Source organism: Haliaeetus albicilla, chromosome 24 (assembly GCF_947461875.1).
Source record: "Haliaeetus albicilla chromosome 24, bHalAlb1.1, whole genome shotgun sequence".
NCBI classification, from domain to species: Eukaryota; Metazoa; Chordata; class Aves; order Accipitriformes; family Accipitridae; genus Haliaeetus; species Haliaeetus albicilla.
The window spans coordinates 3,507,104-3,525,719 of NC_091506.1; the positions used below are offsets into that span (position 1 = coordinate 3,507,104).

The 18,616-nt window shown below is 39.5% G+C and overlaps 1 protein-coding gene across 5 annotated transcripts in view; it reads right to left on the reverse strand.

Annotated features, from left to right (window-relative positions):
- CNTN6 (contactin 6) overlaps positions 1-18,616 on the reverse strand; it is a 152,933-nt gene that overhangs the window by 21,752 nt on the left and 112,565 nt on the right. For all 5 annotated transcript variants that reach the window (XM_069811814.1, XM_069811815.1, XM_069811816.1 and 2 more), the window contains one exon: positions 2,590-2,717. In XM_069811814.1, coding sequence (XP_069667915.1) covers positions 2,590-2,717 — 128 coding nt within the window. The remainder of the gene's footprint in view (positions 1-2,589; positions 2,718-18,616) is intronic.

The window sequence follows — 18,616 nt, forward strand, 5'->3', positions numbered from 1 at the left end:
CTTAGTAACTGCAGACATGCATTATATGGCAAATCCCATTCCAGAGGAGAAAATAGATAAGATGTTGTGAGTGCTGGAGGTATAATAAAGACTTCTCACACAAAGAATAAACAACTCAATGAGCAGCAATAAACTTAATTTGCACATTAGATATGCTTTTCCAAGTTCTGACATTTCAGTTGAAAATAATGCTGAAGCAATGAGGCCTATAATTGAACAGCCAAAACTTCTCCAGAGGGGAAACAAAAACAAATGTTCCCTGCAAACAAGATCATTTTTATACCATGTTGTTACTCAGTGTTTTAATAAACTTCATAAATGCCACACAAAATATTTTTTTCCTATTTTAATGTGGTTTTCCCATATTGCTCCATTAGGATGTATGTATGTGATATGTGAAATGGTATATAACCTTAATGAAGTCAGAACTGCCTAAACCCTAAACTTCTTGGTTTATTCATTGCTAGCTGTGCTGTAACATCGTCTTAGATTACATGTTGCACTGCATCAATGCTAGTTGCTCTTTCATAGTATAAGTATGAAAAAGATTTTTGCCAGCTGCAGTAGGTTAGGGAGGAGGTCATGCCTGCAGGCTACAGTAACCATTCTAAAGTCATTAAAAACAAGAATATTAAGAAAAAAGAGAGAGTTACAAACTACATTTAATAATGTGCTCTTCTTGTAACTACAGACATTATTATTGTTAGCTGTTTTGCAAAACTAATATGCTTACTATAATCTCAGAAGTTCCACTTTTTAACTTGTTCTCTTCATTTAAAATCAACAAATACGAACACTTTTATAAGAAAACATCTGTATTGAAAAGATCATGTGGGAGCAAAAAGAAAACAAACACACTAAGTTTGCCTCAGTTTTCCTTTTTTTTTTTCTGTCAGTGATCAACGGTCAGAGCGTAGTCATTTCATATGCTGCTCATAGGAATATCTATACAAACAGTATCTCTTTTCATGTCCTCCAGCTCTGGACTAGTCCACCTGAGCGATAAGTTTGTACAAATTCTTTTTACTAATGGAGATAGACCATCCATCAACACGGCAAAAAATTGAAGCAAAGGACTGCTTTGGGCATAATGTACTTTAATGTGTTCCACAATGTATTTAACCATGTTTCAAAGAAAGGTGAAAAATACTGCAGGAAGACACCCCCCTGCAGAGCATCACTGCATTGGGAGCTAAGCCAGAGTGTGCAGTTACATCAGAAGCTCAGCCCCAGCGCAGACAAAGCTGCAGCTTTGGAGGGAAGGAGAATTACAGCAGATGTGACCATTTGATATGATGCGTCTCCCAGCCCATAACATGATTTTCTGGATCTTTAAACTGATAATCACAGGATGGCTGTTAAGGAATTTATTTATACACCTCCAACTAAAGCATCACAACATCTACACATAAAACTCCTGGCCTCACCAGGGTGGTCTGAAAAGCTGAATCAGGAGTTGCAGCTGCCAGTGTTTTCAGTGGGAAGACTTAGACCCGCACCCAAAAGCAACACAGGCTGCTCAATAAATTGCCTAGACCAACAGGAGAAGGTAAGCAGAGCCGTGTGCCTGAACACTGGCTGTGCCCACCGCAGCTGTGGCTGACAGCAAGTAAGGACTGTCACCCAAGTGGGACCTTGCACAAACGGTCCTTCGCTGTGAGTGCACACCTTCGTGGGCAAGCGGCACACCGCTCACCGCGACGGTGACCTGGGGGCTGCCCGCTTTTTGCACTGGGGGTTGGAGTCTCATGGTTATAGCGCTCATCCAGAGTAGAGGAGACCCAGGGTCAAGTCCTTCCCAGTGAAGGGTTGCGAACCCTGCGTCCTCACACTTCTCTCGGCCATGACTTTGTCCAAGTCCACTCTAGCCAGAGAAGAGCTGGGAGCAAAGAAAGCAGCAGCCGGGGGGGAAACTCGGTCCCCCCACAGAAGGAAACCTGGCTCTCCAGTCCTAAAGGTTATTTCTGATTTGTTTTGGAGTTATTTACCAAGGTAGCGCACAGCAGCTGGGATGCAGAGAAGGAGTGGGTGGCTTCAGGATCTGCAGGAATGCAATGTATGCAACATATATCTGCCCCACGCTGAAGAAAATAAACCCGCCTGATTTTCAGATTACTTCATAACATCCTATTTCTTTTTGGCACCCCAGCTTTAAAGTCTCTTCTGCAGTCTCAGACGTGTCATAAATTGTAAATGAGCGGAACAAACTCATCCCAGCACGCTGCCCAGGGTACACTGAACCTCCATGCTGCCTCGGTGGTGTTTCAAACTCTGGCTGCCTAATGCCTGCAACAGTGCAGCCCATACCTCAGACGTCTAAATAGTACTGCAGTGCAAATATCATTATTAACGTTACTACCTGTTTCTGTGGATATCTTGGGAGACCTCCCTGATAAACAAATTGATCATTGGAGTGGTGCGGTCATGAGGTTTTCTTTGCTGCAGGCAGTGTTTGCTGCAGTTTCAGCTTTAAACTGCAAATAAAAACCTGCCAATACTAGCACTGATTGGCACAGACTTGAGCATCTGAATGAAAACAAGCACATAGTTTCTAATATTCAAAAAGCACAAAACAAAATACTAAAGTACCTTTCACAATCAGGCTCCCTGAATTTCTGGCAACTCCGAACTGATTTGTTGCTATACAAGTGTACACCCCGGCATCTGATTTGGTAATGTTATAGAGCCTGAGACCACCGTCCTCTAGTAAGATGACCCTGGGGAAAAAAATAAACAAACAAAAAAGAAGAAAAAAGACTTCTGTTACAGGAACTGCTACTTTTAATATTTCAATGCTTCTGTTACACTTTTTCTCTTCTACAGAAAGCTGAATATGTATCAACCAATTTTCACCTCTGCTTATTATTGATTTCTGTATTAGGAATGTTATATTGACATACTGAAGTTGATCATTAACTTATCCAGCCAACTTTCTTGCAGCAAAATATGGAGTGTCAAGAGAAAGAAGGAGGACCCAACTTGTTACCTAGCTGTGCTGTATTTTACTACGGGGGGCCTTTTTGTTCAGATCCCAATGCTCCTATGCCATACTAATGTTGTGTCTGAGCCCAGCTGCCTGTGCAATTTTGTCAGGATTATTAAAAGACATTAGCAGACTAGCTGAGATGCTGAAATGCCATCTCACAAGCCAAGGAGCCAAATCAAATACATCGCTGTCTCATAGGGCCCTCAAATCACCTTATTAGTCACTATGTTTACACTAGTTTGCAGAATATTGGGTAAATTCCATTTAATGGTAATTTCAGGACCAGTACTGGGTTTTATGGGCAAAATTAATTTCTAAGTTTGTTCATATGCTTCTTCCTGTCAATGAGAGACTTTAGGATGTAAGTCAGTACAGAGTTCGGCATATGTTTTCCTTAGGTAAGCTTTCACTTCATGCCTGGCACCTTTTTGCTTTTACATACAAGGACAGCACTTCAGGGTTTTGCAATTTTCTTCACAAATATACAGAACACATCTATATCAAAGCTAGAGAATTTCAAAATGAAAACTGAATTAGGTAAGCAATGAACTTTTAGACAGAAAATAATATTATCCTGTAATGTTTTGTTAATTTTGTGTCAGTTCTTCCATCCACCTGTTGCACCTAGTAGATGTTGAAGTTCTTGACAATTTTTTCTGAGTTTAGAAGGGCAGTGGGCTGAAAGACATGACATTCCTGGAAGTTTCATGAAAATGGGTGCAGGGTCTCTATGTGCAGCCCCTTTTGCCAATAAGGCCACTGTATAAGCCCGCTCCTTAGTAGGCATCAGAGAATCTGCACCCAACTGGGGAAGAGCTGCACTCAAATGCCACACTTTCTTACATCTGACAAAACCCAGCTGTAAGTCACAAATCCACAGGAAACCAGGCTTCATCCATTCCAGCGCTCACAGAAGCACTGAATTATTTTTTTATATTCCTCTTTTAATTGACATTTAAATCTAATACAAGAATCCTTTTATAAAAAGAAAATATCTAATTCATGCATCACAGCTTGGGTATTTAATATTTATTACTAACAACATAAGATTGGATGATGTAATGAATTATTAAAGGAAACGAACAATAACAAGAGCAGAAGTTGAAGCTGGCAGTAATATTGTAGCCATTAAACACACACACAAAAAACATCATAGTGTCTTGCTGCATTCCACTCTGGTATTTATACACTTGTAGCTATATGCGTAACACACATTAGACCTTGTTCTGCTTCCCGTTACAGGCTCCCAGCCTTTCAGCTGATGAAGAGAAGTGCTAGACTTGGATTTCTGGCAGTCTTCTCACTTACATCCCCCGATTTCATGTCTCCCACTCTTGTCTGACCTTACCCTGCCGCAAGATCTTTTCCTGAGGAGGGCAGGGCTGGATTTAGGAATGAGAAAAGCTGAGATGTCCCTGTGGTGCCGGGCACTCTGTCACTGGGGTGTGGAGCTGAGAGGGGAAGGGATTTAGGCTTGAATGAAAAATCTTTGTTTCCTTGGCAATGATCACCAGGTACTGCAGCAGCTGTTTGCATGCAATTTGTAGTACGATGAGAAAATAAGTTTGGGTTTAATAATCCATCATATATCCATATTAAACTGGAGAGGAGAAAAATATGAAGCAACAAAGGATGCTCTTCAATATAATGATATATCAACTAAATGACATTTTTCTGATAAGGAGGGATGAATAAGCATGAAAGAACTGAGCCTTTCTGCTGGCTTCACAATGCCGTGCATCAAAACGAGAGACTATGGGTGTCTCTCCCTCTCAGTATGGGGACAGACCTGATGACAGTAATTCAAAGGCAGGTTTAAATATGAAGAAACATTTGCAAGTATTCCTCTTCTGCTTCTGCAATTTTCTTTGCATTAATGATGCATTTCTTCACATCAGTTTCCACCAGCCACAAGAAAACACCCTCATTAGAAACTGCTGGTGATAAAATAGTTGATTCAATTCACTGGTTAGCTAGCATATGGTGGCTTCATCAAACAGTATCAAAAGAAATTCAAGTGTGAATCAGCAAATGTTCATAAATTGGATACCTGAATAATAAGTTATAACAAGCCACCACAGTGTCTTTCTCACCATCAAATACTGATGCCCTGTTATTTTTACTGCAGTTGCACCTAAAAGCTCCAGGTACAAATCAGAATCCAGGAGTGGGCATGAGGCAAAAATAGACAATACCAGCCCCCAAAAGCTTCCAATGTAGGTAAATACACAGGAAAAAACAGTCTATAAAAATACAGAATAACAAAGAGGAGACTCTTTGAATGCAGAGCCTCTGTGCTTAGCCCCCCATGGATTTCTGGCTAGGGCTTTTTCACTGAAGTTTAGTGATGTCTCGCTCAGATATTTTTTCCCGTATTCTTCATTAGGAATTGAGACCTGAATAATTCCCAGCTTCCTGGTTTATCCACTAAGAGGGGTTTGTACCTGCTCAAGAGCTGTTGAGGTAATGTTTGATCTGAAGAAATGTTCTGAAGCAGTATTTCGATGGCTGGGCAGGCTGAGGATGGAATGGCTCTTTCAACGGATCAAAACGGAGCTTAGAAAAGAGAAACCATGAGCTAACAAAAGCTTCAGAGCGGTTTGAAACAGAGGTCACGCTACCTAAAGACAATTAGGGAGCTAGGAGTAAATAAGATACTTGGGCAGAATTTATGTAAAACACAAAGGACTCCAGAGTAATTTGTTAGTAGGGAAGGGAATTAAAAGAAAAAAAAAAGTGAGTAATTTCCAGCTGTACTGAGGTCTGTCAGGAGAGGGATGAGAAAGCAGAGCACAGCAGAAAATCAAGATGATGTATTTCAAATGCAAGAAAAAAAAAGCAATGTGAAATACTGAGCCAGTTGCCATGAACAACAAAGTTGCCATAAACTTCCTCAGAGCCGTGACTTACCCCATGGGTGGGTTCAGAGGGGCTGCACTTTATCCTCTTCCATTTGTCTTTCAAATAATGGAACTGTGATTCTGAAGGCAATGGGAATATTTCCTTTAATGGGCTTCGGATCAAGCTCTAACAAACGATTTAAAAAGAAGCTGTGAAACGCATGTCTCACCTGCTGAAAGGCTTGCTGAAAACCGTTACTTTTCACAACATTTTAGACTGCGTGAAGTCTAAAACGCGTGAAGGCTATAGATAATAATTCTTAGCATTTGCATCAGAAGACAAGGTAATTCCAAGTACTGAGACAAGACAGAAAAGTTTAACTTGTCCAATACAATTCAAGTAGAATATTTTGTCTGCCAAGAAAACTGGACTTCTTTCAATAACTAAATGAGCGCCTGTTGAGGGACGAAAACCAAAAGATCTGAAGCAGATCTGATAAACGCATCCCTGCGAAGGAAGGAGGTTAAGGAAGAATGAAATGAGCTACTCGGGACACAGCTGTTCATAAAGCCCTGTTGCAGCAAAGGATTGCTTAAGCATAAGCCTAACTCTACACTGGCATCTCTGACTTACAAAATGCTTAAATTCTTATCAGACCAGTGCTGATGCCTACGTTCCTGCCTGAATTACACAGGTGATACCTCTGGGTAAATAGCTCAATTAAGCAAAGTTGCTATGAGGAAAAGAAGAGATGAAAATCCAGTTATGTAAATCCATACAAAGTTCCTGCACACACGGGCTCATTAGAAGTACCCAGAAATATCATGCCATATGCAACCAGCCTGGGAACTTACCCTGCAAAAAGATGGCTATGTGGGATGCAGTTCACTTCATGTGGAGCATAGGAACAGAAGACAGCTCTTAAAGGCCAGTTCAGAGACACGTCTAGCCAATCTTCCACCTGCAGGGTGCCTGTGGCAGAGGGTGAGGGCAGGGTACGGATGCAGCAGGAGGTACCACAGTCCTTTCCCAGCACCAAGTGACCTGTAGCCCAGGGTCTGGCTGTAGAGATAGTGCCTTTCTATATAGGATGAAATCTCTCTTCAGGAATGAATCCAAAGCCCTTTGAGTCCCTGCAAACCTTTAGTCCCACAACAGTTTGTGCGAAGTTCTTCCCTGGTTTATTTAAGCATAGTGTAAGCGACGTCCTTTTGTTTGTTTTTAATCTACTCATTCCATTGAATTGATCCATGTCCTTGTCCTCTCTGAGTGACTCCATTAGTATACAGGATAAGCATTATATGCAGAAAGGGAAAACAAACAGCCTACCCAAGATCTGCTGGAGTCAAAACTCTGCGTAATGTTCAAAAAGAATAGTTTGTAATGTTTCTGCAGAAGACATGAGACTGGGAAGAAGTGAGAGCTCATTAAAATTGTCACACATACTTTTTAAGTAAAGAACTTGAGAAATCAAGCAGGGATGATAGGTACAGCTTTTAATTAACCAGGCCAAACAAACCATCTCTGAAAGTGTTGTCTCATGTGAACAAAAGATTGTTGATGGCTATTTGCTTTGATCTTAAGAGCATGAAAGAATAATATGTATTTAACAAGGCTGATAGAAAAATAAAATCTGAGAAAAGAAAGAGGTGTCAACTCATTAGATTTTAAAGTGCAGCAGAGGTAATTTTTGTGCACTGCTGTATTGTTCAGCCAGTCTGTTTCAGAGAGAGGTGCAATTTTAATTAATGGATATGAATTGCATTAATTCAATACAGCAAATGTCTTTGAAATCCCCATCAAAATCAGTTGAGCTGGATTGGTGTAAAACGGGGTGAATCAAGCCTACTTCTGCAGATTTCAGCACTGCCAGTGGGGTAGCTATCTCTTCAAGGACATAAAATAATTCCTTTCAAAATAAAGTAACCCTGATACTTAATGTAAAGATTCACTCTTCTCCTGTCTGCCTCTAACATCAAGTGTCTGACACTTCATAATGTTATTGAAGTCATCATCATAGCACTGTGCAGATAAAAAGGGAGTATTCTGGATCTGATGAAATCAGAGGCAAAGTAATTTTTATTATCTGAGAAATCCTATTTGAAACCATGTCTTCTCAGTCTCACTTTACTGCTCAAGAGCAAAAACACTCTTGCCTTCATAGGCTATGGAAAGATATATTGTTTATAAATTTCTTCAGATATGCTAACAGACATTGAGACAATAACTGACTTCTCTAATTTTACAAAGATTCACAAGCATGAAAGAGGCTGAATTAAAAAGTACAAGGAGACGTAAGTGAGGGGCAGAAACATGAGGACAGCTCTCAAGTGACTCAGAATTACTAGTGATTTATGCAGATGTAAACGTGAGTAAAGTTTGACTGAGTGAATGAATTGTACCTGCTGATGACAGCTCTGGTATTTTTGAAAAGGTCCCACTGAGTCCCATCTGAGATCCGACTGTCTGTATTATATGTTAATGATCTTTGTACCTGTTTATCCTATTCTGAGCGTAATTTGTATGCTAATAGTATTGCCATTTAATAAACTATGCTTAAAAGAAGATTTTCCTTATCTGCATGCTGTTATAAATGAGCTTCAGAGTTGACTGACAATTAACTGGAAATAAAATAAATGCCATTAAACTCTGTGTTAACTATTTGGATCAAAACAAAATTACACAATCTAGCTGAATAGTCTTATTAAAATATTTTAGAAAAGAATACTATCATCAATGATAGAAGGTGACACTATAACACTGTTCCTTGCTATTTCCTAAAATTTCCCTCCGCTCCTAAAAAGGAACATTATTTTTGCATAGAATGTCTGCAGTGTTCTTATGGGGTGACCAAAGGAAAAAGTGACAAAAATATCACGGCTGTAGACATGTGTCTAAATTTATTGTAGTAATATGTCTCAAAACTTGCAGTCGGGGAATACTGGGCAACAGCACCTCTATTTGTATGGGAAAGAAAGACGTGCCAACCAACTCGTTTAGTGATGAAACAAAACAAACAAGCAACCACCAAAAATGTTGCTTGCCATGTTTTAATCCTTTCAGCTTTCTCATTCCTTGTGATAGTTTTAAGGTGCTTGTGAGCCTGTTCATCCTCAGTCTGCTGCATTAAACACACACATGCATTTCTGGTCTTTTCCCACATAGACAACTTGGTCTTGCGTCATATTTACAAGATACAGCCCGCTTACAGCTCTTCTCTTCCCTGTGTCTGTCCTTGCCCTGGTTCAAATCTGCATCTAAACAGTGGATGTCATGAGAGGAGAGATGTAGTATAATCCTGGACTGAGACAAGAGCCGTACCTTAGCATGTCCAGGCAAAAAGAAAGGTTTCTTGGTTATTAGTCTACCTGGTGGACAGGACAGAATGGAACATCGTATTTATGTAGCCACACGTTGATTAGTCTGAACATTCATAGCAGAAAAAAACTGTTTCAAAAACAGTAAAGTAGTACACTGAGAAGGAAAGGATCAGCAACCAGACTTTGCAAAATTCTCTGGTGAGAATCCAGGTAGAAAATGAACTGAATTGCCAAAGAAAAAGGTTGCCAATTTTTCTATTTGCCAACAAGTTCTCCTGTTTTTATGAAATCTTTAGAACTCCAGTACCTCAGAGAAAAGTTCTTTCAGCACAGGGTGGTATGCCCACACTACTAGTATTCAATCTAATCCCACCATTAATCATTATTTTTATGATTCAGACATTATTAGGAGTTCAGACACAGCCATTCATACAACCAAATTCGCTCCAGATGTAAAACTAAGCCCTTAATACGGGACTTAAGTAGAATTTAAACAGTACATAAGGCCCTGAATTACCCTCTGTGTGGGAGTTTAATTCACTTACAGGAATCTTCTTCCCTATCTTCTTGTCAGAACATATTTCAAAAATAAAAGTACAATAAAACCTGCTGTTAACTTTGAAGTATTTTGTATATACAACAAGCAACTGACACCAGGTACACAGCATGGTACTGGCTTGCTTTCAGAAACCCTGGACAGCACGTTCATGTGCAGACCCCCCATAACAGATATACAGTATTGGAGATGAACAGTGCTCATCTTCAGTGATTACAACTTCCAAGCTGATGACTCTCACCTTTCAGCTGCACATGCCCTTGCTCTCGTGTCTTTAGCTCTCATCACCTCCAGCTTCTTGTGCCCGTTTGTTGGGCTACCTGTGGGCTTGTAGGAAACCCTGAGGCAATTCTCACCAGGCTATTGAATTCATGCTTCATGTGAGCGATAATGATAGGGACTGTATGGGGTTCACTGAAGCCTTAGACCCACGTCCTTGCTCAAAATATCACAGAGCACAGAAATTTTATGTCATTTTAATGTGTAAGTAATATTCTACCACTTGTGTGTATCCTTTAAGCAGCTCCTCCTTTTACTGAAAATTTGAAAAGATTTTTAGTTCTTATAGAAAAGAAGTAATGAAATAGCAGTATGTCTTTGTAATAAAATCACATGGCTAAACCAGAGGTGTTAATATCCTCCTACAAACCCTTCATGTTGGTCAAGCATTGGCCACATTTTCAAGGTGCTGTTTCTATGCTTTTGCTCACATAACCCTTCACACTCAAAATGATCCCAAAAATTCCTCCCTAGAAACTCTTTATTCATCATGCCTAGAGCATGACTGGCAGCAGTCCATGTGCCTGCCATGTTAATCAATATCTTATTGCTCCTTTTTACATCACCTCCCCAACATATCCCCATCTATCTGTTACGTCTAATGTTACTCTTTGGTTGAAAACTTTTGGGATCAGGAATTATCTTTTATTTGGTGTTTGTGTAGCATGTTTTCCATCTAATACTAGTATTTTTGTATGCTATGGCAATACACACTAGAATAGTGCAATGGTAATGATGTGCATGGCAATACAACTTGGACTAGAAGAGAAGCACAGAAGGTTGCATTCTCTCATTATTTTTTGTGCAAACTCCTAATTAGGAACCTTGATTCACAGCCTGCTGAAGTCAATGGAAAAACTCCAATGAGATTAGCTGGCTTTGGATCAGATTCTGAACATCAATCAGAATATGTGCATGAAACAGGGACAGAACATGAACTGAAAGGGAGAGAGGGCACAACACTGACATTCACTGGGGTTTAGTTTATTGCAACTCCATATGACATGGAAGAGTGACAGACTGCTTGGGACATCTCAGCATGTAGGACGGCCCCTCAGAAAGGCTCACCTTAACAAGGCTCCCAGGAGTTGAGTAGGAACAATTTAAAATTGTATTAGAGAGGTGTCATACAGAAGGGAAATTGTAATAAATCCAGCATCACGCAGGTTGTCATTCTTTCTTATATGTGAGAACATATGGTTCATTTGCTTACTTGATGTTCATGCTATCTGATGTGCTAAACACTATTGCATTAAGTAGTCAGTAATACATGATGAAATTAGGTTTATTGGCTTGTTCCATTATGAAACTCTCTAAGGAGAGAGAAAAGAAAGGAAAAGCCCTTTTCTTTTGTCTTCCACTGCACTAATATTCTCTGTCTGCTGCCTGCCAGTGTCTCATGGGGTCAAGTAGCAATGGGGGTCCCCTTCTGCCTTCTCATTACTCTGCAGTGGATTGACTTCAAATGGAAAGATAACAGAGAAGGAAGAAGGGTGAAAAAGAAAGCAAAATAATATTAAGAAAAAAATAAAATATTGTCTCTTTCTTCCCCTCATCTGTGCTCATTCTTCCTTCTCCTTATATCTCCCTCCTCATCTTTCACTCATATGCTTTCCACTCCCTTGCCTTCGCTCTCAGCTTGGGGGTTAAGACAGAAATAACTGGAAACATGGAGAACACAAAGAAGGAAAGTCTGAAGGTACTTCAGGTCAGTCTGAGGCATTTTTTGGCAACCCTTTGGTTGTAAAACTTTTCTTATGCCAATATCATTAGTTTTGCTGGATCACCAAACATTTCTGCCCATGTGTACTCACTCCTCAGGGAGTACTGCCATATTTTATGTTCCTCCTAGATCCAATGACATTATTCAGAAGGAAGCATGGGCAAATGCTTGCACACTTATGCCTACAGCCAACACTAAAAACCACAAAAATACCGCTGCTGTTAGCAAATAAACATTCAAGAAATATATTATAGCTGCCTCTACTAGTCTTTTGCAACACCCTCTTTTCTGCTACCTTGCATATAGAAACCAAGACCACTGTAATCTGAGCATAAGATATTTTTAGCTAGAACATAGAATACTCCTTGAAGCTTTCAGCATTCCCTCCGGAAGGATGTAATGATGGGTTTTGTCTGGTTAGCACCAAATATGCAGTAGTAGTGTGGCCTAAGAGATGAAAACCCAAAGCAATTCTATACATCAGTCTCAGGTTTTGTAGGCGTTTTCATACCTTAATATGTAAGTTCAGACCAAGCACTGAAAGCAGGCAGGTAAATCCATGCCTTTGATTTCTGTCAATCTATTTGTTAGCAAGGAATGGAACTGAAGTGATTAATCAAATTTAGCAGATGTGGAATCAATTCCATTGGTTTTCTAAGCAAAATTAGAATTTCATCAAGACATAAGCTTAATTTGTATTCATGTTGACTTACAGTGATGGTGTCTAAGATATCTGAAATTGCTCTGATTGCTGATGCCCACACTTCAAGTGGTCTATTTAAAAACTAAAATAGGAAATGAACTTCTTTACAAGCACACAGACAGTGATAAGATAGAAGGTTAAGGCATATCATCAAAGCTATGCAAAGCTTCTTGTGGTAGAAAAGCAAGAAGGATAAAAATGGAGATACACTTAATCCAGGCTTCAAAAACCAGACTTAAAAAATAGTAATATTAATATCCTATTGCTATTCACCTAGCCACATTGTTGTAGAAAGCTGGGAGTAGAATGGTAAGTGCTGGAATAGCGTAAGAAAATATGTTCTATATGAAACTTGCTACCAGCATACAAATGTCTATACTACCTTTATCTGCAAACAGCGGGTGCATAAAGCAGGGTGGTTTGTGGCACTAAGCAGCATGACAAGCAAAGCTTCTCTTTGCCTGTGCTACTCATCGGGTCTGACTTCAATATAGGTAGGGTTTTTTTTCAGACATTGTAGATAGGTTTCATTCCCCCAGCTTTGCTCATCTAAAAGTTCAGCATCTCATTTGAGATGGAGGTGCCTGCCAAGAAAAAGTAAATAACTACCTTAGACTGCATATTGACTTCAGCTAAATAAAAGTTAAGTGATATCAATCTCCTCCTTTGTTAGTAGAGTAGTGCAAATTTTGGAATTTTCAATCCATTTTGTCTTGATTCCTCCCCAAGCAGAATTTTTTTTTTTTTTTTTAAAGATAATGGATATTCTGGAAGGTTTCAGTACAAGCTAAACAAACAGTGTTGACATTCTGGTAATTGAAATGTTTCATTGAAGTTTGTTGAACTGTCCTGACACATTTCTTCTCAAATTGGTTCAAGCTGAAATGCTATTTCACAGTACAATATGTTTTGTATGTTGTATTTGATCAGTGGATTGAGGACGTCTCCTGTTTACCAATTAACTGCCTTTAGTTTTTTAACTCCCTATTTCTCTAATTCCAACAGCAGTCACAAGACAGAATTCTTTTCCCAAGAAACAAAAAAGTTTAAAATGTGTTAAACTGTTCATGGTTTTGGAACCTGACTCTGAACAGTGAAGAAGTACATGGTGGCTGCGAGTGCTCGGAAGGCTGTAGGAGAATCCTCCTGCCCAGGAGACTGGTAGAGAATTCAGATGCAGCACACAGCTGTGAGCAGACCTAACCCTTTAGTTAATGAAACCTGCTGGGTCCTTGCATTTCACATTGGAGCAGAATTCCCTTGAGTTTGAGGCTCCAAGGGGCAGCTGTAAGACCTCAGCAATTACCAGATAATTCCTCCCCACGCCTAGCGTCAGAAGTCTCCAGTCACAACATCTGCACAGTTTTCTTTGTATAAGGTTGTTGAAAGACAGCTTTTCATTTCCATGCTCAATCATTCTCCCATGTTTCCTTTGAGTAATGGCAATAACTTGAGTGCAAAACACCAAAAACAAGTGTGGCATGGGAGAGAGGATTTACCACATAGAGCAGCTTTATGGCAGAGAATCAATTACCATCCTTCACAGAGATGGGGCTGAACTGTGTCCTGCAAGCAAGCCTAGGAGCCAACAAGTATTGAGCATATTTTATTGACCCCAAAATATACTTCTTGTCCAGTCCCCAGAAAACAATTTAAATTATGAATATTTGCTTATTACTGATTATTAATGCATGGAAAGTGCTGTATATGACTAATGCATTCTTTCAGCCTACCTCATTTTTCAGTTTTCCCTCAGCTATCCTCATTTAAATTCTGAGTGGAGTGAATCACATATGTTCATATGCATTCACTACAGTGTTTGGGGATCCTCAGCTCATGATGAGGGAATAGCACCTCTCTCTGGTAAAGCAAAAGGGGTTACAATTCCCATTTATTAAAATGCTTCAATCAGAGAGAATTTTTATAAAATAAGTTTTCCATGAGGGTCCTGATCCTGAATCCATTGAAGGCGATAACAAGCCATACATTTGTGATGAGATCAGTGTCTAGACTTGCAAATTTGCTTTATTTAATATATGAACTGTTCCCTTCTAATCTCTCTTTTCCTCGATGGACACGAGATGATAGAAGTGAGATGAAGAAAACTTGCACTGCACTTACTGGGATTATACGACATACGTGAAAATAGCTCATATCTGTGGCAAACTCCACAGGATGGGAGTTCAGAGCATGAAGCTTGTTCTTTTTCTTTGTTGCATTCAATTTCTACATTGAGCTAAAATCCACAGCACATGCCAGGAAAAAGTCATGCATTCGGCAAAGGGCAAACAAAATCTTCTCAAACAGTTGCCCACTGGACAAATGGTATTGCTCCCGAAAGCCCATTTCTCATGACTTTGATCCAAAGGAGGAGGTTAATTGCCCAAAAGAAAACCTGAAGCTGTACTGCTAGATGATCCAGAGAAGCTGATTGGGGGATCACATGAAGAGACAGCAGGCAAAACCAGGTAGGACTAGCCAACTGTGGAATTTCTTTTTGATTCCTGCAGCTGATAGCCTTGAATTCCCTCTCTAAGGTGGCCAGCAGCATGAACCACAGAAAAATCCCACTACTCAGGGGGTGAGCCATATGAATGAGGGTGGAATTTAGCTATTTCTGAAAATTTTGAAGTAGGATACTCAGCAGACAGGGGACATTAAGACTGGGTACAGTAAGCAGACCTGGTACAGGTATGTTCAGGCTTTGTTTTACTATCTAATGTAAAAATGGACTGATTTGGGATTTGATTGATTCGGTTATGTGTATGCTTCAAATGCAATAAAGTATTCTACATAAATCAGAGCATACAAGCTGTTGAAGATCTGGGTAACAAAGTTTTTGAGCTGCAGAGAAGATGGGAGAGACAAAAGGGCTGGAGGAAAATCTCTGTGCCCTGAAAAGGGGACTGAGGGCTGAGGACCTTCACTGCTGGACTGTGGCAAGAGATTCAGAAGATTACACTTCAGACTCGGGAAATGTTAAGATATTTTTCAAATAGCAGGGGCACAAATACTGCAGCTTCGTAAACTTAAAAAGGCTTCATAAAAAACCCTCAGAGGAAATCAAATAAAAAATATTTCATAGTGCTTTTATTATATGGATAGTCTATTAATTAGCTCTTCCTAGTTAACACACTTCTCTTTACATACTTGCAAAGTAACATTAATATAAAGCAGTCTTATCTTGTCATATTAAGAGCTCAGATGATCAGAGAAAGCAGTGACCATGCATGCATGACTATCAGGAATAAACTATTATCATGAGTGAAAGGAAGCAGGTGAAAAAGAGGGAATAAACTATTGTCATGAGTGAAAGATAGAAAGTGAAAAAGAAAGAATATTCTTTCCCCTGAGGGTGGAATAGGTCTAGCTGTACTATTTCTGTAACAAAAGATTGAATTTGTCCAAATCATTCTGAAGAAGCTATGTGATATGACTTATTTAGCAATGTGTCCATCACAGTTTTGCAGTCAGAACTGTAAGGAATTGGTACTTCCTTTTTCTCAGCATTTATAACCCAACCAAATAGTAAAAAAAAAAAAAAAGCTAATAAAGGAGTCCACAGATATTATAATTGCTGCACAATAAAATGGGAGGAGAAATAAGGAAAGCTTTAGTTAAAATAGTTAATCTGTTTGTGACATGTCAGGGTTTAATCATATATAGAGAGAAAGGCAGACCAGGTTCCTTCCCTTTTTTATGAGCAAAGATACATGTGATTTTAGTACTTTAATTAGCTGTGTAATTTAATTACAGCCATACAAATCCTTATTTCATTTTCTATTTTCTGTCACAAAGATCTCTGTAAAAATACTGTATACGTGATCTATTTTCTCTTCTTTAAAACCATGGCATTAGCTATTTTGTCATTTAATAATCAAAAAGTCTCATAAATTCTACTTTGCACCAGTGGACACACTGGTAATAATGTTTTGCACATGGAGAGCTTAAACTCTCTCTCCCTTTGCCTCAGTGTAAATTCTGCTCCTTTTGTTTACTCCTGCTAAGCAGCAGAAGGCCTTCTGGGATGCTCAAAAATTACAGCGTGCTTATAATTATTGTTAGTAAATTAATACAGAAGCACAAGTAAATACTGTATGCAGTATGTACATATTTTTATAAGCAAATCAGATGGGGAATATCAGGATACTAGAACCTCAAGATGTAGGCTTAATTCAACTATTTAAATTGTAAGTCTTAAACAGTGCTCTCCTTGCTCCTGTTCTCATCAGTGTCAGAAAATCCAGAGATTACCTGTGGCAAACTGTATACTGAGCATGTTTCCTACATGCTGTTGGGATAGGCTGAGTCAAATAAGAATGAACAGGCATTTTTGTTGAATAGACCATACAATCAAAATGCAAATAAAGATTTGACTGAACACTAGTTAGAAAAATATTTTTCATCGTTAGATGAGCAGTTAAACAGAAAATAAAATTGCCATTAGTGAAAGGTGGGGAAAAATCATTGGAAAGTTCTCTACGCCCCATGGCATGGATTGCTTACTCAAATTTTTCTGTTTCATTGCGAGTACCTATGTGATATATTTCTTCTCAGATTTGCACTTTCTTTCACATATACTTCTCCAATTTACTTTTATGTGTATTGTACATTACTCCAGTATGGGATAGGGAAATATTTCTTTGTGTCACAGTTTTGGATAATGTTGTTTTAATGAATTATAATTATTTTAAGTCTTACGTGACCCAAACTAACCGCCCTGAGCAACCAGTCCTGTGTGCAAACTCTGGTGTTCAATTTCTAGAGCTTTATGAATTACTGATTCTGTTTCCAGTCTTTGAAAACGATGTGATAAAACAGCATTGCTGTTATATTTGTGAACTGAAAGGGATGCTCAGAAAGATTACAGTTCTTGGACACTGTTGCCATTTCATCCACCTGTCTACATTTGTATATGGAAATATCATCACAGTTGTATATCATGTATACTATTCACAACTTACTTAAATCAGTAACTTGCTTTTGATTTTAATGCTTTACCATTTGTTCTGGTTTCAGCTGGGATAGAGTTAACTTTCTTTCTAGTAGCTGACTGTCGTGGTTTAACCCCAGCCAGCAACTAAGCACCACACAGCCGCTCACTCACTCCCCCCCCATCCAGTGGGATGGGGGAGAAAATCAGGAAAAGAAGTAAAACTCCTGGGTTGAGATAAGAACGATTTAATAGAACAGAAAAGAAGAAACTAATAATGATAATGATAACACTAATAAAATGACAACAACAATAATGAAAGGACTGGAATGTACAAATGACGCGCAGGGCAATTGCTCACCACCCGCCAACCGACACCCAGCCAGTCCCCGAGTGGCGATTCCCTGCCCCCACTTCCCAGTTCCTAAACTAGATGGGATGTCACATGGTATGGAATACACTGTTGGCCAGTTTGGGTCAGGTGCCCTGGCTGGGCATGAGAAGCTGAAAAATCCTTGACTATAGTCTAAACACTACTGAGCAACAACTGAAAACATCAGTGTTATCAACATTCTTCTCATACTGAACTCAAAACATAGCACTGTACCAGCTACTAGGAAGACAGTTAACTACATCCCAGCTGAAACCAGGACACTGACACAGTGTTATGTTTTGGGTTCAGTATGAGAAGAATGTTGATAACACACGGATGTTTTCAGTTGCTAAGTAGTGTTTAGACTAAGTCAAGGATTTTTCAGCTTCTCATGCCCAGGCAGCAAGAAAGCTGGAGGGGCACAAGAAGTTGGGAGGGGACACAGCCAGGGCAGCTGACCCAAACTGGCCAAAGGGGTATTCCATACCATGGGACATCATGTCCAGTATATAAACTGGGGAGGGGAGTTGGCCTGGGGGGATCGCTGCTCAGGAACTAACTGGGCATCAGTCAGCAAGTGGTGAGCAATTGCATTGTGCATCACTTGTTTTCTATATTCCAATCCTTTTAGTATTATTGTTACTACTATCACTGTTAGTTTCTTCCTTTCTGTTCTATTAAACTGTTTTTATCTCAACTCATGAGTTTTACCTTTTTCCTTCCAATTCTCTCCCCCATCCCACCGGGTGGGGGAAAGTGAGCGAGCGGCTGCGTGGTGCTTAGCTGCTGGCTGGGGTTAAACCATGACACCATTTAATTGACATCAGCATGTAATAATGTAGATGGTTTGTGGCAACTCACAAATAAGCTATTAGTCATCACAGACAAAACGTTAGTAAAGC